Source organism: Aotus nancymaae, unplaced genomic scaffold (assembly GCF_030222135.1).
Source record: "Aotus nancymaae isolate 86718 unplaced genomic scaffold, 86718_ANA_hifiasm-v0.15.2.pri h1tg000076l, whole genome shotgun sequence".
Lineage (NCBI taxonomy): Eukaryota > Metazoa > Chordata > Mammalia > Primates > Aotidae > Aotus > Aotus nancymaae.
In genome coordinates, this window is record NW_026988491.1 from 6,995,713 (window position 1) to 7,022,323 (window position 26,611).

The following is a 26,611-nucleotide window of genomic DNA, read 5'->3' on the forward strand; positions in this document are numbered from 1 at the left end:
TACAGTGTTTCAGCTCGGGAAATTTTGGAGATGGATGATGGTGCTGGTTGCTCAACATTGTGAGTGTACTTAATGCTACTGAGATGTATACTTAAAAATGCTTATTAAGGTAACCTTTATGTTATGTTTACCTCCCTGCCCCAACACAGGCAAAGATTGGAGTGATATGGCACAAGCCAAGGCATGCCGGCAACCACTAGAAGCTGGAAAGAAGAATTGTCCCCTAGAACCTTAGTAGTGTAGCCCTGATAACACCTTGCTTTCAGCCCAGTGAAACTGATTTCATACTTTTGCCTTCCAGAACTATGAGAGAATAAATTTCTATTCTATGCTGCTGAGTTGATCGTAATGTGTTACAGCAGCCACAGGAAACAAATATAGCTGTGTACTTACCTAACAACATTTCCATCAATGATGGACCATATATACAACAATGATCCCATAAGATTATAATGGAGCTAAAAAATTTCTACTGCCTAGTGACATTGTAGCTGTTGTAGTATGGCAGCACACCACATTTCTCACGTGTTTGTGGTGATGCTGTTGTAAACAAACCTACTGTACTTCCAGTCATATTGCAAAAATATGGAACCAGCCCAAATGTCCATCAATCAACAAGTGGATAAAGAAATTGTGGTGTATATATATATGTGTGTGTGTGTGTGTGTGTGTGTGTGTGTGTGTATATCCATATATATATCCATATATGTGTATATATATGATATATATTCACACCTGTAATCCCAGCACTTTGAGAGGCCGAGGTGGGCAGATCATGAGGTCAGGAGTTCAAGACCAGCCTGGCCAACATGGTGAAACCCCATCTCTACTAAAAATACAAAAATTAACTGGGCTTGGTGGCGCGTGCCTGTAATCCCAGCTACTCTGGAGGCTGAGGCAGGAGAATTGCTTGAACTGGAACTCTAGAGGCAGAGGTTGCAGTGAGCCGAGATCACACTACTGCACTCCAGCCTGGGCTACTGAGTGAGACTCTGTCTCAAAAAAAAAAAAGACTGCAGGCCGGGCGCGGTGGCTCACGCCTGTAATCCCAGCACTTTGGGAGGCCGAGGCGGGTGGATCACAAGGTCAAGAGATCGAGACCATCCTGGTCAACATGGTGAAACCCCGTCTCTACTAAAAATACAAAAAATTAGCTGGGCACGGTGGCACGTGCCTGTAATCCCAGCTACTCAGGAGGCTGAGGCAGGAGAATTGCCTGAACCCAGAAGGCGGAGGTTGCGGTGAGCTGAGATCGCGCCATTGCGCTCCAGCCTGGGTAACAAGAGCGAAACTCCGTCTCAAAAAAAAAAAAAAAAAAAAAAAAAAAGACTGCAAATTGGGTTCAGTGTATACTGCTTGGGTGATGGGTGTACCAAAATCTCACAAATCACCAATAAAGAACTTACTGATGTAATCAAATACCACCTGTTCCCCAAAAACCTATAGAAATAAAAATCAAAAAAGTATATTTGCATATTAAAAATATAACACATACAATTATGTATAGTATATAACATTGATAATGTTAACCAATGACTATGTTACTGATTTATGTATTTACTATGTTTTTATTATTATTTTATAGTATACCCCACTTATAAAAAAATAGTTAACTGTAAAACAGCCTCAGGTAGGTCCATCAGGAGGTATTTCAGAAGAAAGCATTGTTATCACAGGAAATGACAGCTCCTTGTGTGTTATTGCTCCCAAAGACCTTTCAGTGGGGCAAGATGTGGAGGTGATCCTGACCTTGGGTAGACCAAGGGTAATGTTTGTGTTTGTATCTTAGTTTTTAACAAAAAAGTTGAAAACGTAAAAAAAAAATTAATAGAAAAAAGCTTATAGTATAAGAATATAAAGAAAATATTTTTGTACAGCTGTACAATGTGTTTGTGTCTTAAGCTGACTTATTACAAAAGAGTCAAAAAATTTAAAAAAAGGTTTGTACAGTTAAAAGTTATAGTAAGTTAAGTTTAATTTATTATTGAAGAAGGAAAAGTATTTTAAAGATATATTTAGTGAACCTAAGTGTCCAGTATTTGTAAAGTCTACAGTAGTGCACAATAATGTCTTAGACCTTCACATTCACTCACTATTCACTCACTCACTCACCCAGAGCAGCTTCCAGTCCTACAAGCTCCATTCATGGTCAGTGCCCTATACAAGTATATCATTTTTATCTTTTTTTTTTTTTTTTTTTTGATACAGGGTCTTGCTCTGTTGCCCAGGCTGAAGTGAGGTGATGTGATCATGGTTCATGGCAGCCTCAACCTCCCAGGCTCAAGCAATCCTCCCGCCTTAGCCCCTCTAGTAGCTGGGACTACAGGTGCACACCACCATGCCTGATTAGTTCCCTCCCTTCCCTTCCTCCTTCCCTTCCCTTCTTTCTTTCCTTTCCTTCTTTCTCTCTAATTTACTCCCTCCCTCCCCCTTCCCTTCCCTCCCCTTCTCTCCCCTTCCCTTCCTCCCCACCACCCTTTCTTTCTTTTGTAGAGATGGGGTTTCTCTGTGTTACCCAGGTTAGTCTTAAACTCCTGGACTCAAGCAATCCTCCCACCTTGGCCTCCCAAAGTGTTGGGATTACAGGTGTGAGCCACTGATCCTGGCTCAATTTTTTATCTTTTATACTGTCTTTTTACCATACCTTTTCTGTGTTTAGATACACAAACCCTTATCATTGTGTTATAGTTGCCTACAGTACTTACTACAGTAACATACTGTACAGGTTTGTAGCCCAGGAGCAACAGGCTAGACCATACAGCCTAGGTGTATAGGCTATCCCATATAGGTTTGTGTAAAGACACTCTAAGATGTTCCACAGGGGGGAAATTTCCTATGACTCATTTCTCAGAACATATCCTGTTGTTAAGTGACACATGACTGTATGCTAATCAATAGCCTGCTTCCCTGGGCTTTCCACACCTGAACTCACAATGAGAAAAAGGGAAAGGAGAAAAAATTATAGCATCTCTCTTTGTCTCTGATCTTTGCTGGTGTCTCACTGTTAGTGAGGCCCCTTCACTCCCATCATTTGAGAGAGTCACTGCTGTCAGTGCTGTATTACAGATGTTCAAAGGGAGGGTCACAAATGGCAAGTGAGATGTCAGTCATCTACTGCTTGTTGGTAGCTTAGCTGAGAATCAGATAGCCATGTGGGTTCTCTCTTCAGCCCTTACTTCCTCAGACTCAGCCTCTGTAGCTAGGCTGTTGATTTCTTTGTGTGACAAGAGTTTAGGAGCTGGTCATTCTACTGTGGGGTGCTTTGCCAAAAAGCACAGTTTAGCCAGTGAGAGGTAGGCACTGTATCTTTGGGGCCTTCTAGAGAGAAGCTCTCAGGCTGGTAGGAGAGGTGGGACCCCCAAGGGTCCTGGCCAGATGAGAGGAGTGTGGAGCGAGGAAGAAGAGACAGGACAGTTCCCACTTAGTAATGAGTCCTTACCGTCCATAATGTTGGGTTCTCCCTGCCGTCTGTAGACACAAGTGATCTCAGAGTCATTTGAATATTTGTTCTTCTTCTGACAGTCAGGTATGGCTGTGGCTCTGTGGGCTTCTGTCTTTTTAAATGTGGAACCCTCATCTGACCACTGATTGTAAACCTATGTGTACTTGGATAGGGAGGGGGCTGCTTCCTGCCCTCAGGCTTGTCTTTCCTTATCAGCCTCATCTTTCCTATGACCTGAGTGTCTGGCAGGGTTTCTTCTTTCTTTGGAGTTCTGCTCACCATTTCCCTTTTAGTGACCAGATCCTGCTTTTGGTTGGCACCAATGAGGGCAAGAGAGAGTCCAGTAGGATCCTACTAGTGAGCAGTGACCCAGCAGCTCAGGCCAGCGGCATGGGAGTAGGTGGTGCATCACACTGTGTTCTCCTAGAAGCATCCATTCAGGAGAAATCGGGTTTAAAGTATCCCTTTAGAAGAGACCAATGAGGAAGAGAGAAGGCAAGAGGGCCTCAGGCAGCCTGGGGAATGACTATGGTAGGGAGTTTCTTAGAGGTGACATGCTTTTTATATATGTTTATTTGTAGTCACAGCTAGTCCCTCCCTAAATATTTTAACCCCTTCCCTACCCCCCATACTTGTCATCTTCTGGAATGTCCCCACTCTCACCTTACCTGGCCTATTTCTCCTTTTCTTTCAGGTCCCTGCTCAAACCAGAGCTTTCACAGATCTTATTCTAACCTCACCTCATCTGCAAGTCAAATTCCTTGCTAGGCATTTTAGGTATTAGTATTTCTCCTTCAAAGCATGTATCACAATGGTAATTTCACAGGTAGTTGTCTCATCTTTGGTGTTGATCTATCTCTGCCATTGGTCAGGAAGCCCTGTGAGGGCAAGAGCTGTGTGAATCTTTTCATAGCTGTATTCCAGGGTCAGCACACATGACCTGGCACATAGAAGCTGCTCTTTTGTTGCAAGAATGAATGAATGCATGCATTTTTCTGGCCTCTACCTGGGCACCAGCCTTTTCTTTCTTGGCCCTTTTATGTTTGGCTCTCCTAAAAAGATCAAAGAATGGCTCTGTCCCTCCTTCGAAGTCCTTTAGCACTTCCAGTTCTCTCACCTGCTCACTTCACTTTCTATGTCTTGTACTTTTGGAACTTGTCATGGCCTGCACCTGCACCTGGGTTCAGGGCTGGGCTTTTCCTGTGGGTAGATTCACTTCCAGACTAGAACAGAAGCTTCCTAAGGGCAGGGACTCTTCCTGGGATACATCCAGGTGAAAAAACTTTGCTGAATGCAGGAATGAATGAACACAGGCAAAAGGTGAGTTGCTCCAAGCTGCAGCTGAGGAATGACTTTGGTAGGGAGTTTCTTAGAGGTGACATGCTTTTTATATATGTTTATTTGGAGCCACAGCTAGTCCCTCTCTAAATATTGTCACCCCTTCCCTACCCTCTATATTTGTCATCTCCTGGAATTTCCCTCACTCCCACCTTACCTGGCCTATTCCTCCTTTTCTTTCAGGTCCCTGCTCAAACTTTGCTAAATGCAGGAACGAATGAACACAGGCAAAAGGAGAGTTGCTCCAAGCTGCAGCCTGGGGAATGACTGTGGTAGGGAGTTTCTTAGAGGTGACATGCTTTTATATATGTTTATTTTTATATGTTTGTAGCCACAGCTAGTCCCTCCCTGAATATTGTAACCCCTTCCCTACCCCCTATACTTGTCATCTCCTGGAATGTTCCTCACTACCACCTTAGCTGAGCTCTGAGTCTTGGGAAGCATCCACAGCAGAGAACCCCAACTTCCAGATTCCTCAGAAGGATTCCTGCTTCCTCTGGGCAGTCATTATGCTGGGCCCAGGACATAGCCTTATATAGTGTGTAGTCCTGTGGGATGTGTGGGGGAAATGGGGAAGACCTGCGGGGATGCTGACTAAATAGTGATTCTTTGTCTGCAGCTTTAATGGGAAGAATAGGTGCTGATAAGGAAGGAGGGGAAGCAGACCTCTGAGACATTGAGTGCAAGGGAACAGGATACTCACATTTGGGCAGTGGGTGGTTGTCTAGCGCTGGGCAGGGAGGACCTGAGACAGAGCAGAGTCCTGACAGGGTTTCTGTGGTCCTCCGCCTCCCTGCACCTCCCCATCAGAGCAAGATCCCCCTCTTAGGGAACAGCCACTTTTGGATGCTCTATGGCTCCTAGAGCCAGCCCCTGAGAACATCCCACAACCCTCCCTCTGAACCTTGGCATGGGCTGCAGAGCCAGCTCTGCTGCTGGATCACTGTGTGACCTTGGGCAAGTCATGCCTCCTCTCTTGGTCATCACTGTTCTGAGCCCTGGCTTGTGGTTTAGACATATGTTTCCAGATGGGTGAGGTGAGTGCCCAGGAAGGTCAGGGTTTGATGAAGTCCTTGGAAAGGATTCTCTAGTATCTTCCTTTCTGCTGCCTCTGAAGGGCCCGGCATCATTACTGGGAGAGGGACAGGGCAAGGAAATAGCTCCCAGTGAGATCCCTTCTCCCAGTCTCAGTTTCTTCCTCTTTACGGTGGGGGTAACAGTGGTCCTGGGGGCTGCAAGCTGTGGAGGAGGAGTCAGAAATGTGGGTGGGTGGGTGGCTGTCCTTGTGGCCAAGAGATTAGGATTGTGCTGACTTTTTCCAGCAACACCCAGCAACTCTCTGTCCTCCCAAGAATGTTCTCCAAGGAGAACAAGACTTGACTGATTCTTCAGAAGAGTCCTGCACCCATTTTACAGGCAGACAAGCCAAGTCTATAAAGGGCCTGGGACTGGTCCAAGGGCAGGTGGCAGGTGACCCACAGCCTCTAGGCCCCTGGCCCCAAGTGGCCTGTTCCCTCAATGGAGCCATTCCAGCTCTGGCAAGGCCAGGTGTGGTGGCACTGCTGGTGCCTGCAGCAGGAGCACAGTGGGCCTTTGTGCCAGGCAGGCACCACCCCCTGGCCCGCCCCTCCCGGTTCACCGGACAGTTCTTACCTGCTCAGCTGCCGCCCAGCCAACAGCTCAGCTGGCTGCTCCTTTCTGGGCTCCATGCCCGGAGCTGCTTTTCGACGGTACAGCTGCAAGGCATCGCAGGGGCCTGGTGCTACCGCCCTGCTCCCTCAACATCGCGGGTCCCCTCCCCCGGTGCTGATCATTAACCAGGAGGCCGTATAAAGAGCTAGCAGCCTCAGTTAGAGGGAGGTACGCGACGCCACCGCCATGGACAGTAGCACCTGGAGCCCCACCACCGCGACCGCCGTCACCCGGCCTGTTGAGGCCCACGAGCTCATTCGCAATGCAGCCGACATCTCTGTCATTGTCATCTACTTCGTGGTGGTGATGGCCGTCGGGCTGTGGGTATGTAGCGGGTCCTGGGACACGGACTGAAGGGGTGGGCTGGGAGGGGGCGCACGGAGGATCGATGGCCTCTCTGAGCTGCAAGGGGCAGCAGGCTTAAGTGTCAGGGAGTGGAAATGACTTGGAAGGGCTTTAGAAGCACTCAGGGGCATGGTGTGAAGGAAGGAGGGCAAGCAAGGATGAGAAGTGAGAAGGGTGCCCAGGGCAGCCTGTTCTAGGAATGACCAAAGGGGATACCTGGGTCTGTGAGCAGAGAAGGAAGGTGGGGGATGGAAGAGATAGTTGGAAAGTGTAAGGGGCAGGGAAGGGGCTGCTTGGAGTTGAAGGGAGGGCTCTGGGGCTTGGTAGATGAGCCTTTAGCAGGTGACTACTATCCTACCTCTTAGTCATCCAGTTTCAGATGGGAAAGAAACAGTGTTGAGTGGGAAAGCCACAGCCTCTGCCAGCCCCAGAGAAGGGGATGCTGAGGTGGCAGAGAGCAGGATGCTGACCCATACCCCCCTCCTGGGAGAGACTAACCCAGAGGCCTTGTGCATGAGGATCCCAGGGGCTAGAGCCAGTTATAGATGAGAAAGATGGGTGGAAAAGGAGGAGGAGGAGGAAGACCTGGGGATGACCTGGCACTGGGGAGAGGGAAGTGTATGTGTCTCCCTTTGGGACTCTGGGGACACACCAAACCAGAGAAACTTGTTCTCAGTCACCTGAAATGGAAATTTCACTTATGACAGACTCTGGCACACCCAACAACTAGAGAAAGGAGATGTTTTAAAAGTGTACAGGGCCGAGTGTGGTGGCTTACACCTGTAATCCCAGCATTTTGGGAGGCCAAGGTGGGAGGATTGCTTGACTCCAGGAGTTCGAGATCAGCCTAGGCAACATAGTGAGACTCTGTCTCTACGAAAATAAAAAAAATTATAAAAAATTATTTTAAAAAAGTGTGGAGATGTTCCAGCCACTCTCATGGATTGTCGTGTGGGTGGAGGTGACAAGCCCAAGGAGGCTGCTGTGCCAGCAGGTGATTGTGTTGAACTCTTCTGACTTAGAGGAGAGGAAGGTAGGCATTAACCCTTCTGTGGACACAGAATTTTTTCAGGTATAAAAGTAAGTGTTGTTTTTTTTTTTTTTTCCCAAAGGAATTGTAGAAACAAGATGTGGCAGAATGCCTCCTAAGTGTCACATGGGGTCAGTATGGCTACCTCTTCGTCAGTACTCTCAGTTTCTCAGACATAATGGAAACTGACCAACTAGGAGCCAGAATACTCAAGTTTACTACTGACTTTCACATGATTCAAATTGTGCAACACTGGGCAACTTCCCTCAGCCTCAGTTTACTCAATTGTAAAATAGGTACAAGCTTATCTATTATGACTTCCCAGGGTTGTGGTGAGAATATGCAGAGGTGAATCTGAAAGCTGTTTATGGACTCTAGGATTAAACAAAAATACTATTGTCATTTGCCCTCCACTGCATGATCCGGGCTCTGAACAATATTTGTCCTTTTAAGTAAAATGGGCAGCAGTGGTCAAGTGGGTAGTATATTTTCACAAAAGCCACAAGGGGAGGGCCAGAATGCTAATCCCTGTTTTACAGATGAGGAAATTGAAGCTTCATGTGGTTGTGATTTGCCTAAGGTTGCAATAGACAGAATTGTTCCTGTAACTCAGATCTCTTGACTCCTGATTTTTTATGATACCAGGCACTCTGCCACTGTGACTGACTTCCTCCTCCCACCCCACCCCAGCTTTTAAGTGTTGGAGCCAAGGTGTGAGCCCATCATCTGCTGGCTATACAGTACTGCCTGTTTCCCAGACAATCTCTGATAATCTCAGTTCTGTTAATCAATCTCATTTCAACCCTGCCAGTCCTGTAGGTGTTTATGCTTTTTAAATGGTGTTTACATGTTTCAAGTATCTGTGAATCAGTATCACTTGTCCTGCTAAATGCTACTTAATGGCCTGCTTAGTATTTGTCTATGTTTAATCTTCCCCCATTAGACACTGCCTCTGGACCCTGGTCATTTAATGCTTTGGATTTCTTCCAGTTTATCCTCCTCTTTTTGCTACTGAAGTGTCAAGAGTGGTTTGATTCAGGAGTGGGCATTCTGACTCCTGCATGATCTCTGGGATGCACAGATAAAATGGTCCAGGCCCACTGTGTTTCTTCAACTTAGAAAAGACCCACACAGTCAATGTCTCTCTGTCTTACCTTCTCCATCTCTTTCAAAATTATTTGGTTCTGTTTTGTTCTTTTACAACTCTGTCTCCTCCAATCATATTTAGGCTTTGGCTTATTACTTCTTGGGTGTTAATTTCCATTTTCTTTCATCACCTATCAGTTTGTTTCTTAGGGAATTTTATATCCTTTTAAGATGGATCTCTCACTTTATTCTTGCTAGAAGATTTCAACGAGCTATCCTGAAATCCCCTCAAGCCAGGGGTTGTTAAACCATGGCCCATGGGCCAAATCTGTCTCACAGTCTGTTTTCATATGGTCCATAAGCCAAGAATGGTTTTTACACTTCTGAAGGTTGTGAAAAAGAAATAACAAAACAAAATATGAAGAATTTTCAGCATAGACCCTGTGTATCCCACAAAGCCTCAGTATTTACCATCAGGCCCTTTTTCTTTAAAGAATAAAAATTTACTGGCCCCTGTCTTATGCAGTCATTTGAACTGATGGCATCATTGAATGATCAAGTCAGAATGGCCCTTGAGGGAGCCCAATTTTTCTGTTTTACAGATGAGGATCATAGAGGGTGACCAGAAGTCATTCAGATGAATTGGTCCCAGAGCTGGGACAAGAACCAAGGTCTTATGATGCCAAAGCCAATGCCCTTTCCACTATACTACCTTTCCAACTCCCCAAGACACTTGCCTTTCTGGGAATACTCTCTCCATGGTTCTTATTACCATCGCATTGTTGTGACAGTGTCCTGGTGGTGCTGAATTCCTTTGCTCTTTTTTTTTTTTTAATTTGATGCTTTTCTTTAGATCATTTGACAAAATCATCTTGACTAGTTGTGAACAGCCTTCACTTGAATACTTTCAGTAGAAACTCTCCCAAATGGCTTTATTTCCATCTCTGGACAGCTCTGACAGACAGGATATTCCTTTTGGTTCTGGACTCAGACTGGATGTCCTGGAGCTTCTCCCGTTTTGTCTGGTTGTGTCCTATGAGGGCCATACCAAGCATCATGTCTGTCCCACTTTACATTTCAGAAAACAGTAGGTCACTTGAGGCTTCTCTTCTCCAGGCCCAACATCCTCAGTTTCTTAGATTGTTCCTCATCTAAAGAGGCCTAAAGTTCTTTCTTTCTGCCCAGTAATATTTTTCCTCCATGGAGATAGAACCCAGGCAAACCACAAACCAAAACATTGTGGGTCAGTAACTGTCTTTCTTTTGCCCCTGCAGCTTGCAGTTGTGAGTTCATTCTCTTCTAGTTGTAGGCTGAACAGGTGAATGTAACACTGTGGTTTACGAAGTGGTGTCTAAAACTTCAGAGTTTTCCTTTGAGCATCTCGTGCTCACAGAACAGTGATTTTCTATGCACAAAGCATTATATCAAAAGCATTATGGGAAATTAAAAACTTGTAATATGGTAACACAAAGTAAAAAAAAATGGTAATGGCTGTGAACAAGGCATAAGTGAAGTCATCTGAAGAGGTAGAAATTATTTTCATTTGGTAAAGGGAGGAGGCTGTAGGGAAGGAGATTTCCATGGGGGAGTGTAAGGTAGGAGGAAGTGGATTTTGAGGGGCCTTGAAGGATGAATAGGTAGGGTTTGGGCTTGCATAGATGAGGGGATGAAAATTCCAGAGAAGAAAAGATATGGTGCATACATACCTCTCTTCACCTTTTGTTCATCCCCAGCATCTTTCCTGAATTATTTCATCTCCCCACTCTAGTCCCTGCCCTCACATTATTCCTCTAAGCTCTTCATTTCTGAGACCAACTGGGGATGTCAGTCTTCTTCAACTTCACAATGACCTTCAGAGTGGCTTTCCTTGGTCAACTGCTACAGCTCAAGTCCTTGGGATTTGTTTCTTTTTTGGCCTTTAGCTACCTTTTCTGATCCTTAGGCCTCTTGCTATTTCTAGGAATACTGCTGCAGAGGACTTCACAGTATGTCCTGTGGGAGGAGGGACCCTGGCAGGAGTCCAGAAATACCCAAGCCATGCTCTCCTGGGTACTGCCTAGCACGCAGGGGTGCTCAACAAATCTATATTGACTGATGGGACACATTAGTGCCCCTTCCTAAAGGACTAAGTTCAATACATTGTTGCAATCTGAGCCTTTAACAATATGTTATCTGTCTCGGGCATGTTTGATGAATAAATTACAAGTGTCTAAGTGCCTGAAATGTCACCATCAGGGGTTACTTCCTTTGGAATAGTGATGCTTTTTAGCCACAGTGGTCGCCTTTGAAAATGTAGACATTGGTCATGCACAGTGGCTCATGTCTGTAATTCAAGCACTTTGGGAGGCTGAGGCAGGCAGATCACCTGAGATCAGGAGTTCAAGATCAGCCTGGGCAACATGGCAAAACCCTGTCTCTACAAAAAAATACAAAAATTAGCCAGGCATAGTGGCATGTGCCTGTAATTCCAGCTACTTGGGAGGCTGGGGCATGAGAATGTCTTGAACCTGGGAGATGGAGATTGCAGTGAGCTGACATTGTGCCACTGCACTCCAGCCTGGGCAACAGAGTGAGACTCCATCTCGAAAAAAAAATGCAGACATCTCTGACAGGGTTAAGTCACTATCAGCTATTAACATTTTCAGGGAGGTTAGCAAGTGTCTGCTGAGAGGGAAGATGGCCAGGGGCCAGGAACAGAGGCACTGACCCCATTTTCTGCTGGAGGACTGGCCCTGGGCCTGTGCTGGACCAGAAATAATCTGAAGGCTTGGAGGCAACATCCCAAGGGAGTCTGTGGGAGGAGCTGGTCATCGTGTATTGAAGATAGATCTCATTTTTCTCCTCATGAACCCTCAGTGGTTCCCTACTGCCTATGCAATAAAGTTTGCACTTTTTAGCCTGGTGTTTGAGAGTGTGTGTTCTGCCCCACTTCTCACCACTCTCTCCATTCAAATATCTCAGCCAACACTCTTCACCTTTCCCTCCTTCTCCACACTGGGTGAAGTTCTACCTCTAGATCTGCTGTTTCTGAAATCTTACAACATTCCTCCCTCTTTTCTCTGACTAATAAAACTCCATTCTTTCTTCAAGATTTGCTGAAATGCTTCCTGCTCTGTAAGCCTTTTCTGGTACCCTGGTCTGACAGAATCCTCTCCTTCATCTATACTAACACAACAGTCATAATGTATTGGCCGAGTGCAGTGGCTCACTCCTGTAATCCCAGTACTTTGGGAGGCTAAGGTGGGCAGATCACTTGAGGTCAGGAGTTTGAGTCCAGCCAGACCAACATGGTGAAACCCTGTCTCTATTAAAAATAAAAAAATTAGCTGGGTGTGGTGGCACGTGCCTGTAGTCCCAGCTATTTGGGAGGCTAAGGCAGAAGAATCACTTGAACCTGGGAGGCAGAGGTTGCAGTCAGCCAAGATTGCACCACTGCACTCCAGCCTGGATGACAGAATGAGACTCCATTTCATAAATAAATAAATAAAATAAAAATATAAAAATTAGCTGGGCATGGTGGCACATGCCTGTAGTCCCAGCTACTCAGGAGGCTGAGACAGGAGAATGGATTGAACCTGGGAGGTGGAGATTGAAGTGAGCGGAGATTGTGCCACTGCACTCCAACTTGGATGACCGAGTGAAACTCTGTGATTCCAGCAACCTGCTACCTATACCCTCAGAGAGGAAAGACTTGAATTTGTCTGGTCTTTTATGTAGTATTTAGTACAAACGCCTTGCATTCTGAGAGCATTTTTTCACTTTTCTGGTAACAAAGATACAATTCACATCCCATATCGTACTTTTTAAAAGTATGATATTTCTTTTTCTTTTTTTCTTTTGAGATGGGTGTTGCTATGTTGCCCAGGCTGGTCTTGAATTCCTGGACTCAAATGATTCTCCCATCTCAGCCTCCTGAGTAGCTGGGATTATAGGCACATGCCATGATGTACCTGTAATAAAGGCTAAAATAAATATAACATTCATTAGCACCTCAATATGCTTGTAAGAAAGGTATAAAAAGATCAATTTCTCCCCGTTTAACAGACAAGCAAGCAGATCCAGGTGTAGTGACTTGGTGGAAGCCATGCTGGAAGCTAATTTCAAACTAGCCCTAGAGCAAGCTGTATATACCTTCTGAGCCTCAGTTTCCTTGTTTGTCAAATGTAGGTTGCTGGCTTCTTCATCTGAGTCTTTTGAGGCTGCAGGGAAGAAGGAATGTGAAAGTGTTTCAGACAATGGAGTGGGTAGAAGAGGGTGCACATATGGGAAGCTATGTCCTTTTGGCTGGCAAGGCCACTCTTCTAGTTTTCTATTACATTTTTGACCCTTCTGTCCTCAGGCCATGTTTTCTACCAATCGTGGGACTGTTGGAGGCTTCTTCCTTGCAGGCCGAAGTATGGTGTGGTGGCCGGTAAGTTTTCTCTGAAATACTATTTCCATAACTGCTTAACTGATACTCCCTTTAGGAACTCATTTTCTTCTTGGCTTTGGGTAGTGGTGATTCTAGGATTCAAGGATCCAAACCAGATTCTTGACAGTGAGTCTCATGCTCATCAGGTCTCCTGGGAACCCTTAATCTCTTGTAATAAGGGAATCACCTTTAAATAAATTACCCTTAGAGTCCTTCAAGGAATAAATAAAGGAAGAGACTGCGCAAGGTGGGTGGTCGGAGAAAGAGTACACAGACCAAGGTAATCTTGGGCAATTCCAAGTGTCCATTTCTGTATCTATAAAATGGGGATGATAACATTTACCTTCCAGGAATGTTATGAAAAGTGGACACCTCTTATATTTGGGGGAGGGTGGAACTCAATAAATAGTGGCTCTTTTGCTACCTTGTTCCTACTATAAGTCCCATGGAAAAGAGGTTTTATCTGTCCTACCTCAGAGCCTAACCACAATGCCTGATACGTTGAGCTTCTTGATAAATACTCACCGAATGGATGAATGAGGCACCCCCTGCTGTTCCCAATTATAGTTTTCCACTAGATAAGGATTCCTCTCTCGTTGAATTTCGTATTTTGTACATGGGTGAAACTATTCCAATCAAAGAACAAGTGCATGGGTGAAAGAGAAACCAGGAAGTTCCTTCTATCATATCACAGGGCTCTGGCCAGTTTATCAATTCAGCCCCATGACCATTTTGATTCAGAGTTCTCTCACTTAAGTGACTGGTTGAACACATTGGCCAAACTGTGCAATTTCTTGGGCTTAAGATAGAACTAAGACTGGCTGATGAAAGCAAAGGATGATGAAAAATGCATACAATGAGAAGGGAGCGACAATGTAAAGAATGCCACTGTTGCGCCGGGCGCGGTGGTTCATGCCTGTAATCCCAGCACTTTGGGAGGCCGAGGCAGGTGGATCACGAGGTCAAGAGATTGTGACCATCCTGGTCAACATGGTGAAACCCCGTCTCTACTAAAAATACAAAAAATTAGCTGGGCATGATGGCGCATGCCTGTAATCCCAGCTACTCAGGAGGTTGAGGCAGGAGAATTGCCTGAACCCAGGAGGCGGAGGTTGCGGTGAGCCGAGATCACGCCATTGCACTCCAGCCTGGGTACCAAGAGCGAAACTCCGTCTCAAAAAAAAAAAAAAAAAAGATTGCCACTGTCGGATAAGTACAGCCAGAGAGAACTTACAAGGAAATCATGCCACATCCTGCAGTTGGCCTTTGATCAGCTATTTTGGGATGAATTTTTAAATAACTGGCATCTTTCCAGTTGCTCTTAGGTTATCCCTGAAGTTATTTCTATTTTTAAAAAATTTTAATTTTTGACAACTAAAATTTGTATGTATTTACAGTGTACAATGGAATGTTTTGATGTATATATACATTGTGCAATGATTAAATTAAACTAATTAATATATCTATCACCTCATATACTGCACTTACTTTTTATGATGAGAACATTTAAGATCTAATTTCCTTATCTCTTTTTTTTTTTTTTAAAAGGAATTTAGATGGAGTCTTGCTATGTTGCCTAGGCTGATCTCAAACTCCTGCTCAAGTAATCCTCCTGCCTTGGCCTCCCAAAGTGTTGGGGTTACAGGCATGAGCCACCACACTCAGCCTTAAGATCTAATTTCTTAGCAATTTTCAAGTATATAACTTATTAACTATGGTCACGGGGCTGTACAATAGATCTCCAGAACTTAATCAACCCACCTGAAACTTGTACTCTTTAACCAACATCTTCCCATCCCTCTCCTACCTCTTCTGCCCTAGCTTCTGGCAGCCACTATTCTACTCTCTGTTTCTATTGTTTTTTTTTTTTTCTGTTTTGGAGACAGAGTTTCACTCTTGTCATCTAGGCTTGAGTGTGATGGTGTGATCTCCACTCACTGCAACCTCTGCTTCCCAGGTCAAGTGATTCTCCTGCCTCAGCCTCCCTAGTAGCTGGGATTACAGGCACCTGCCACCACACTTGGCTAATTTTTGTTTTTTTAGTAGAAATGGGGTTTCACCATGTTTGCCAGGCTGGTCTCAAACTCCTGTATTGTTTTGGTTTTTAAGGTTCCACATATAGCTAATGTTAAAGAAGTAGCCCTTACGCCAAAGTTCAAGACAAGACTAAATAGTCTTCCTAGAGCTGTGCTGTCCAATATGGTAGGCACCAGCCACATTAGCTATTTAAACTAAAATTAAAATTAGACAAAACAGGCTGGGCACAGTGGCTCATGACTGTAATCCCAGCACTTTGGGAGGCTGAGGCAGGTGGATCACAAGGTCAGGAGTTCAAGACCAGCCTGGCCAACATGGTGAAGCCCCATCTCTACTAAAAATACAAAAATTAGTCAGGCATAGTGGCAGGTGCCTGTAATCCCAGCTACCTGGGAGGCTGAGGCAGGAGAATTGTTTGAACCCGGGAGGTGGAGATTGCAGTGAACCAAGATGGCGCCATTGCACTCCAGCCTGGGCAGTAGGACAAGACTCTGTCTCAAAAAAGAAAAAAAAAATTCGATAAAATGAAGAATTTCTTTCCTCAGTCACATAGCCATATTTCAAGTGCTTAATTGCCACATGTGGATAGTAGCTACCTAAAGTGCAAATCTAGAACATTTTTATCAATATAGAAAGTTTTACTGAACAGTACCAGTCAATGAATTTCAGATCTAAGGTTGGCATAAAATTTCAGTGGACTTTGCTGAATTAGAGAGCTGAAAAGGACCGTAAAGTTTATTTATTTTGAAAACAGTGCACTTCTCACCCCATGTAATGCTTCTGTGGCCCCTATAGCAGGCCTCCTAAATGCTCCTCCAGCCTCAGTTTACACCTAACCCCATTTTCACCTCCCAACTCTACCAGATAGGAAACTCACTACTTTTAAGACAAACCATTCCATTTTCAGACAGGCTGTTTTTCTATCCATTGGCTATAATTAAGATGAAAAATTTTAAGGTTGATATATTCGGGATAAGGCCTCAGCTTCCAATTTCTGGGTCTTGGAGAAGACAATGAGATAAGGAGGCATGGAGCAGAACCACTCCAAGGAGATACGCATTTTGGGCTGGGCCTGAGAACACATCACATCTTAACTAGAGATGATTTCTTTCTTCCTAATAGTGTCCCAGTCTGGATCTGGGTTGAGGGTTTGTTGATGAGAGGGACTGGCCCCACACAAAGCAGGTAGGGTTCAGTGGTTTATGTAAAGTTTCCTGTGGGTGTTTTCCTTATGCATGTATGTCTCAGTATCAGATTTTTCTAACAAACAGAGAAACATTGCATCATTCTTCTTTTGTGCAGAAATCACTGATTCCTTGATGAGGCTGACATTTGACTATTTCCTCCAACCATAGTTTCCATTTAAGGTTTCATGAGATTACATTAATAGCTTCTAAACCTGCCCATGTATCAGAATCACATGACACAATACATGTATAGCACTCAACACTGCCTACTGAATGGTCGATAAATGAGAACATTAAGAAATGGAAGGAAGGCCAGGAGTGCAGAGGCAACTCCCACAGTTGCCATCTGTCTGGTGCACATTACTTAGTAGTGCTCAGTGAATGGAAGCTAGCATTTACCTGAAGCTATTGCTGCTGATTCTCTTAAATTTAACTTTCAAGTTGACTATGTGCATACATTCACATGATTTATCTGTATATTTATACTACTGCAAATAATAAATTATAGCTATACATTGACCACCTTTTATCATCTCTGAAATTGAGTCAATCAGTGGCATTGAGTGGCAGTGTTTTTCTTTCCTTGTGCTGCATGGTATGTCTTACCATAGTTCATGTCTTAGATTAAATAAAGTATGGTTACATTCTAAAGTAATGGTTTTTAAACTATTTTCCCTACAACCCTGGGGCTCTGCAGAAGTGCTTCTAGGACTGTTCTCCTTTCTCTACACCCCAGCAACCCAATTTTTATTTATTTTATACAAGAGGAATCTGCTAAGATTTTCTTTGAAAACATGATTCTGCTGACTTGCAAAGTTTGAAAACTGCTAATTTAAAAGAACAGTAAGCATGGTGATTTCCATTCTAAAATTTAAAATTATTTTAAAATACCGTAGCAATACATACCTGAAAGAAGGAATTAAAGGAAAACACAGCCTGAAAGAATCTAAGCATTTTCCCTCCAAAGTTAAAAAACATTTGAAACCATATCAAAAGTTGCTTCTAGATTTCTATTTGAAATAAAATACAAAGTTTGTTCAAGCCTATCATTGGCCTTAAATCCATAACCAGAATATCAGTTCTCAAATGTGTTGACCCAAGGAACACATCACAGGGGTCAGAGGCTCTCCATTGCTGACATCTCTCTTGGCCTTTGCCCCTCCATCTGCCTTTATCCCAGTAGCTTTGTGCCATAGGAAGAGTGGGCAGCAGAGAAGCTTCTGGAAGAGAGTCCTGGGGATTTTAGGAAGGAACAACTTGTATTGAACTGGGTTGATATACTTGAGGCAGCGAGGGTTTGGGTTGTTACCCACAAGAAAAGTAGGAGAAAATCAGAGCTCATAAAGTCTGAAAACATATTGGACAGAGGAGAGGCTGGTTTTGGGCATTCCTGGGGCTTAGGGGGCTTTGAAAGGAGTGGTTATGACCTGTAACAGGTGAAGATTTGGAAACTCTGGAAATAGACTCTGTTCCTGAAAATTAAATGAGGCCCAGAGAGAAAAATAGTTTGTCTGTTGGCTTGAGGATAGAAGCAAGGGACAATCAGAGGGAAGGAGCAAGAACTCCAGGGTTGAAATTACAAGAGGAGTCAGCTTACATAGAGATCCAGGTGGGGAGGCCCCTGGAAGCCTGAGTCATGCTTGAGGCAAGCCAAGACAACTCATCTGAGTAACACGAAACCAATTACCTTACATAATTGTGGGCTGGTTGGTGGCCCAGGATTCCCTTTTTATGTGGCACCAGGGTTTGGCACCTTTCACTCACAGCTGCCTGTGTGACATGTGATGATTATTTGGGGATGTGGGAGATGTGAGGGTAGAAAGGCTGTGAAGCTCAGGGGCTGAGCTTTAAAGGGGAATTCCCCACTCTTTGGTTATTGGCAGCAGAACTTACACAGAGAAATGAGGCCCCAGATACATGGCCCAGTGAAAGACTCTTGTTTTGGAAGAGTTTGATCACACCTACCAGGACTACTGGCAGAGCCAGTTCCATGGGAGCAGCATGGTACAACAGAGCTGAGCCAACTGTTTGACAGCTAGTCCCTTAGATTCAGAAAGAAGTATTCCAAAGGGCAGGGAGTGGGAACTGCACAAGGAGCCACAGGATTTGGCTTGTCCCAGCTTTGTGATATTGGGCAATTCATTAATGTCTGAGTCTCCTCTCTAATGTGGAGATGGTCAGATCAGGAATCTCAAAGGCTCTTCCAGGATTAAAATTCTAAGTTTCAGCTAGGCATGGTGGCTCACACCTGTAATCCAGGCATTTTGGGAGGCAGAAGTGGGAAGATTGCTTGAGCCCAGGAGTTTAAGACCAGCCTGGGCAACATAGCAAGACCCTGTTTCTACAGAAAAATAAAAAACTAGCTGGGCATGGTGGTGTGCACCTGTAGTCCTAGCTACTTGGAAGACTGAGGTGGGAGGATTGCTTGATCTGGGAAGGTCAAGGCTGCAGTGAGCCATGATTGCACTACTGCCTTCCAGCCTTAGGGACAGAGTGAGACCCTGTCTCAAAAACAAAACAAAACAAAACAAAATAAAAACCTCAAACTCAACAACAGCAAAACAGTTGACAAACTTTTTCTGTAAAGGGCCAGATAGTAAATATTCTTGACTTTGCTGCTATGCAGTCTCTGTCACAACTACTCCACTCTGCAGTTGTAACACAAAAGCATTCATGGAAAATACATAAATGAATGGATGTGGCTGTATTTCAATAAAACTTTATTCACAAAAGCAGATAAAGGGCCAGATTTATTGTTTTGAGGAAACACACACAGTCTCAGAACAAAGCCTGGCACACATTAAACCCTCAGGTTTAGCTCTTGTTCTTCTTTTCAACTGAAACCCATTGAAGGACTGTCATATCACTTATCTGATTGAATCCTCAATGATCTAGTGAGGTAAGTACAGTGAAGATGATGATTAATTCCATGGGTTGCCCAAGTTTACACAAGATAAGGACAGAGCTAAGACTCCCTGTGATCTTCTGGTTATTCAGGTCTCTTTCTCCTTGTCTTTTGAGATGGAAATGTATGAGGCCAATTGGTGTGGCCTAAAGATTGGTTTGAAAACCAAGAAATTCTTTCATTCAGGGCTGACCAGAGACCCTGATGAAAATTTTCCCTGAAGAAAGAGGACAGGTTCTCAAACTTTTCAAGTCCTCTTGAGTAAAATATATCTGATTTTATCTTTATGTTTCTAAAACCTAACGATCAGATAAAGTCCAGCCACTTATAATGCCACCAGAGAGGCCAAAGCGTGTCTTAGAAAAACCTGGTAGTCCCAAGACATGGGTGGGAGCTCATGAATTGGAGAGGAAGAGTGGGAACCAGGCAACTGGACATAGGAGAGGCAAAGATGCACCCCAGAAAGAAGTCAGAAGGAAAGATAAGTATTTGACTTTTCATAAGCCTGGGGGAAGCAATTCCTGCCTCTTCTGGCCCAGGTCCATTTGGCCTCTCTCCTGCTCTATTTGCTTTTTACCTGCATGTGCTCTTATTTATCTCAGAGCCCTGTGATGAGAGTTAAACCTACACTTTTCTTAATTTTTTTTAATGCCTCACAACACCAAGGCCTTACATTGCAAGTAGGCACTTGACAAATAAGGACCGAATTAAAGAGAAAAGAGGGAGGAGGGGGACATGTCCCCAGACCCTCATGCTGGTCCTTGGTGGTGGTGTCACCTGAGACATGAGTCTATATTCTGCCCTCTGGTACAGGGGCCACACAATATAGATAGTGGTAAGAATTCAGGAGGTTAGGAAGCTGGTGGGTCTAAGTCAAAGCCTACTTGCAGCAGTGCTCCAAATTTCTGTTTTTATGCACAGAGAAAAATTGTTGTTGTTTAGGTTCATGGGAGTAAAACCAAAAAATCAAGCCCTGATCAGACTTACCAATTTTAGCCCACATTGGACCTCTTGGTAAAATTCAGTGTGGCTGTGTTTCCTTACTCTCAGGACATTTGTTTTCTCAGTTTGAGTCAAGGTTTTGCAAAACTTGGCAGTTCCCCATTGGTATATTTTGGGTGGGAGCTTTTGGCTTATCATGGCAGTATCTGCTTTGCTCTATTCTTCCTCCTTCTTCTTTTTCCTCCCTTTTCTTCTCTTCCTATTACTCCTTCTCCCTCTTCTATTCCTCCACCTCCTCTTCCTCCTCTATTCTCCTCCTCCTGCTTCTCATTCTTTCTCTCCTTTCTTTTCTTCCTTCTCTTTCCCTTCTCTCCTCTCTGTTCCTCTCCCTCATGCCTTCATCCTCTCTCTCTTTCTTTTTTTAACCATTTCCCTCCTATTCTTCATGGCTTAGTCTCTCCTCTGAGGAACTTCTCTGATTAATACACAGTCACTCACCACTCCATGTATTCTTGGTGTTCCTAGGCATCAATTGATTGATGTGTAACCAAATCCCTGTCATCTAGTTAGTACCTAAGCTCCTGGCTTCTCCTTTCTAACTGGCTGCCTTCCCAGAATTTTCTGACAGATTAGTGCTTCTGTAGACAGAGAAAGAAAAAAGTAAATTGTAAGCCATATTTCTAGTTGGTAGAAGTCAGAAGAGGCAGATAGGTGGTGAAACTATCAGTTAAAATAAACTCTTTGGATTATTCATTAGAACTATATCTGGGATTAAATTAGCACATGTAAATCTCTTAGGACACTATATGGTTAATGCTGTCTGAGGGATGGCTATCATTATTATCATCATTATAGTTGTTTCTCAGCCAGGCATGGTGGCTGCACTTTGGGAGGCCGAGGTGAGCGGATCACCTGAGGCTGAGAGTTTAAGATCAACCTAGCCAACATGGTAAAACCCCTTCTCTACTAAAATTATAAAAATTAGCTGAGTGTGGTGGCAGGTGCCTGTAATCCCAGCTGCTTGGGAGGCTGAGGCAGGAGAATCACTTGAACCTGGGAGACGGAGGTTGCAGTGAGCCAAGATCATGCCATTGCATTCCAGCTTGGGCAACAGAGCAAGAGTCCATCTCAAAAAAAAAATTATTTTTCATCTCCAGCTTCTCCTCCTTAAGCTGTGAATTGAATCATTCATCTATTTATGCAGTGTTATTCTTTCATCCCACAACTGCATGTCAATGCCTACTATGCGCCAGATGCTGTGTAGGTGCTGGTTTATATCTGTGTGTGTGTGCGTGTGTGTGTGTGTCCCTCATATTCTTACAAAATACATGTAAAATTATCGATAATAGTAATGTTAATGTATTTGAGTCAAAGGTGAGGTGGAGTGGGAGAGAGAAGGGTCTTTCTTATTCAACACAGGCTCAGAGAGGGCCTTTCTGTGGATTGAGCATTCAGGTTGAGCCTTGAACAGTCAGAAGGAGCCAGCCATGTGAAGATTGAGAATGAACAACCCAAGTGCAAGAAACAGAATGGCCAAAGGCCCTGATGTAGGAATAAGCTTTGGATATTTGAAAAACTGAAAGGGGGCCACCGTGGGGTAGAGATGGTATATATACTTATTTATTTGAGACAGAGTCTCACTGTCGCCCAGGCTGGAGTGCAGTGGTACAATCTTGGCTGATGGCAACCTCCACCTTTCAGGTTCAAGCCACTCTCCTGCCTCAGCCTCCCCAGTATCTGGGATTACAGGCTTGTGCTACCATTCCTGGCTAACTTTTTTGCATTTTTAGTAGAGATGGAGTTTCACCATGTTGGCCAGGCTGGTCTTGAACTCTTGGCCTCATGTGATCTGTCTTCCTTAGCCTCCCAAATTGCTGGAATTATAGGTGTGAGCCACTGAATCTGGCCAAGGTGGTACATTTAGATCAGGTGCTTTGAGTGAGTGACCCTGAATTGCTGATGATTCCAAAGATGGGCTCATCTTGATGGGAGGGTGGATTGGTCTTCAGCCTCGTTGACCTCTAAATGCCAACAGAAGACCTCACCTGCCTTTTGTGCCAAAAACTGGTGGGAAAATGTCAGTGGTTTCCTGATTTCCTGCCCCTTTGGTTCTTTGGGCAAGGAGAGATGTTCATGAAGGTAATGAGTGAAAGATGACCATTGTCCATGGGAACAGGAGTTGGCTGAGTAAATAGAGACTGTGATGACTCTGGAATAAAGCCTGTGTCTAAATATTTACCAGAGTGTCAGAAATAAAATATTCTGAATATAGGAGCTCCATCTGATTTTCTGTCCCAATCCAGGAAGTGTGATCCCTGAGATGGCAATGGTCCAATGTTAAATCCTTTCAAACTTCCTCTGTGCGAAGAGAGCTTACTAAGAGAGACGCTAATTATGATTAAAGACAAGTTCCTGAGGAGGTAAAGAAGGAATATGAAATAAAACATGATACAGATGAGCACATGCCAATCCTGAGTTTACAGTGGGATGGGTAGGAGGGTCTCACCCCACTGTGCCCCTTCAGGGGCATTCAGAAGGGAATGTCCCAGGAAAAACCAGGAAGTCCGTGTGTGTCACAGCCTCTCCCTATACACCTGGGACTTCCATCACCTTTGGCTATAGGACCTTGGGTAAGTCACTTCAATCTTCTGATTTTTAATCTCATCTGTAAATGAAGATGAGAATAATACCAACCTCACAGAACTGTAGTGGGCATTAAATAAGACAAAGCAAATGAAATACATGGCCCAACCCTTGGCCCAAAGGCAGTGCTGTAAAAATTAGCATTCTTCTCTCCCTTTGTTATTCTCCCAGGATGGGACTTTCAAACTCTGGTACCCAGAGCAGCCACATCAGCAAGACCTGGACTCTTGTTGGAAATGCAAAATTTCCAGCCTCAAACCAGACCTACTGAATCAGAAACTCTAGGACATGGGACCCAGTAATCTGTTTTTTTGTTTGTTTGTTTTTTTGAGACAGGGTCTTGTTCTGTTGACCAGGCTGGAGTGCAGTGGCATGATCATACCTCACTTTAGCCTTGATCTCCTGGGCTCAAGAGATCCTCCCACCTTAGCTTCCCAAGAACCTGGGACTACAGGTGCATGCCACCACACCTGGCTAATTTTTTTGATTTTTAGTAGAGATGAGGTCTTGCGCAGCCTGGTCTCAAACTTCTGAGCTCAAGCAGTCTTCCCCCTTTGGCCTCCCAAAGTGCTGGGACTACAGGTATGTGTCACCATACTTGACCAGTCTGTGTTTTAATAAGCCCTCCAGGTGATTCTGATTAGGGTTGCCAGATTTAGCAAATAAAAATACAGGATGCCCAGTTAAATCTGAATTTCAGACAAACAATACTTCTTTTTTTTTTTAGTAGAAGTATCTCCCATGCAATACTTACACTACAGGGAAATATCTCTCAGGGACATACTTACACTACAAATGTATAAATAATGAATATATTATCTGTAAATTTGCATATTCAAGATATGCAGATTTAACTACATATCTTGTATTCTGATTATGTTAAAGTTTAAGGATCACTATTGGAGGATATCCCAATGGAAGAATCTAGCACAGCCTAGAGGAGGGATGGAGAAGAGGCCCTGGGATCTCCTGATATCCCTTAAAGAGAAGGACAAAAGCAGGGAACAGGAAGCCATCTCCAGAATTCTGGACATTCTGGGTCTTATATGGTTCATTAACAAACAAAAAGGTTTCCTGAAATTAGTTGAGTGCATTTTCCATTTGGGCTATGATGACCTTGTTTCCTCAAAGAGAAAATGATGACTTGATGACTGTTTGTTTTAGGAAATTCAGGGTAATCTATAAAAACATGGCTGTGTGGAAGCATTAATATTTCTTCAGAATAGCATGACTTTGTGGAGCAAAACTTTCTTAAATTTTGTCACCTCATTAAAGCTCAGTAACTTCCTTTGGGGTAGGCCAAAAAAGATTCTTATCCTTGGTTTATAGTGGAGGAAACTGAGGCTGAAAGCAGTAAAGTGACTGCTTCAAGGTCACATAGTTTGCTATAGCAGAGCCAAGATTAGAACCAGGTTGGAAGATTCTCAGTGTGCTTTCAAGGAGGGGAGGAAAGGGATGTCCATGCCATTTAATTGTATTTTCAAGTATGATTATTGATACAGGATCCTTTTTAAAAATCTGCTGGTTGCCTCTGATTGTGAAACCAGTTGTCCATTGCCCTGGGCAATTCTTCTCATTGTTTTTTGAGATATGCTCTCACTCTGTTGCCCTAGCTGGAGTGCAGTGGTATGATTACAGCTCATTGAAGCCTCAACCTCCTGAGCTCAAAGGATCCTCCTACCTCAGCCTCCTGAGTGGCTTGGACTACAGGCAGTGCCACTAGACCCAGTTAATTTTTTATTTTTTTTTTGTAGAGCAGTAAGTTCTCACTATGTTGTCCAGGCAGGTCTCAAATTCCTGGATTCGAGTAATCCTCCTGCCACGACCTCCCAAAGTGCTGGCATTACAGGTGTAAGCATTACAGGTGTAAGCTACTGCACCCAGCCCCCAGGACAATTTTTGATGCCTGGATTTGTGGTCCTAAGTGTGCACATTCTGTCTTACTGTCCTTAGGCTGTGGAAGTAAAGATAAAATTAATGTGTAAACGTGAATCACTTTCTTCCTCTGGGCTATAATTTTACTTTCATTGGAAAATAACAGGGTCAGCTGTAATCATTTCCAAGGTAATTCCAGCTGGAACATCACATGAGCTGGGTTAAGATATTGATTTTCTATTTCCTGGCACACAAACATAATTGTAGTTAGCATTCAAAGACATTTTTCATGTCTTTTTTCCACATCCCCTTAAAAAAACATAATGTACGTGCCTACCTTGCTTTCAGTCCTCAGGCTCTGCTAGTGATCTGAGACAGCTCTGGAATTGTCCCTTATTCTTAAAGATTTTAAAGGTTTGTGTTCTGATTATAAAATTATACATGTCCCTTGTAAAAAAATTGGAAAAGTATTAAAAAAATTACTTTGTCTGCCAAAGATAACCACTGTTAAATTTGGATATATTTATGTATAAACAGGTGCACGCGCACACACACACACACACACACACACACACCTATGCATATATTTAAACATTTGGGGACTCATATGGTATATAGGTTTATATCTTCTCACGTCATAACAAATTCTTCAAAGATATAATTTTAATGGCTGTACAATATGCCATCATATGGCTGGGCACAGTGACTTATGCCTATAATCCTAGCACTTTGGGAAGCCAAACTGAGAGGATAGCTTGTAGTCAGGAGTTTGAGACCAGCCTGGTCAATATAATGAGATCCCATCTCTACAAAAATTTTTGAAAAGTTCCATCATAAATATGAACCTGAATTTATCCAATTGTCTTTCTATTGTTGGGCACTTATGTGGTTTCCAACATTCCTCTGTTGTAAATAACGTAGCAATGAAAATACTGATGAAATCCTTTTATCTACGTTTTGGTCTGCATCTCTGATAATTTGCTTAAAACCGAGTCCTAAAAATAGGGTCATATAAATGGAAGGAGATGAACTTTTAAATGATTTTAATGTGTACCAACCAAAAACTTTCCAGAAAGATGATATCAATTTACATTTCTACCAGAAATATGTGGGAGAGCCTATTTACTTGCCAATACCAAATATTTAAAGTAAAAAAAAAAACGCCTATTTGATGGCCTAACCTATAAAGTCAGTTCCACTTATGGTTTTGTTCTAATAAACACTGAGCTTATGAGTTGCCAGACTGACATTTCACAGAGCCACTTCATAGTCTCCAGTATGCCCTGCTGTTCTTATGGGCCCTGGGTAGGCTTGGCAGGCTAGGTTTAGTGCCTCCTCTTCAGAAGAGTGGTTTTTGGCATGTCTCTGAGAAGACTCCTGACTCCACGCCCCAGTGGGAACAAATGCAACTTTCAGACATTTGGTTGCTATGGCTTCTGTTGTTTCCTCAAGTAGAACACTCAAGGATTTGATATCACTTACTCAGCAGATCTTTACTGAGTCCTTGCCATGTGCAAAGAATGTCCTGTGTTAAGTGGAAGCAGAAATGCTCTTTGAAGGCTAGAAGATATTTGGGGCAGTAGACTTGTGTGGAAGCAGTTACCAAAGCAGTTACTTGGGGACGTGACATGCACCAGGAGAGGGGAACAGACAACATGTGGGGTAAGAGATTGGAGGA

At 43.7% G+C, this 26,611-nt stretch overlaps 1 protein-coding gene across 1 annotated transcript in view; it reads left to right on the forward strand.

Moving 5' to 3' along the window:
* Window positions 1-6,637: 6,637 nt before the first annotated feature.
* SLC5A1 (solute carrier family 5 member 1) overlaps window positions 6,638-26,611 on the forward strand; it is a 73,322-nt gene continuing 53,348 nt past the window's right edge. The window contains exons 1-2 of the mRNA XM_012442118.2: window positions 6,638-6,796; window positions 13,273-13,344. Of these exons, the coding sequence (XP_012297541.1) occupies window positions 6,659-6,796; window positions 13,273-13,344 (210 nt within the window). The 5' untranslated portion in view covers window positions 6,638-6,658. The remainder of the gene's footprint in view (window positions 6,797-13,272; window positions 13,345-26,611) is intronic.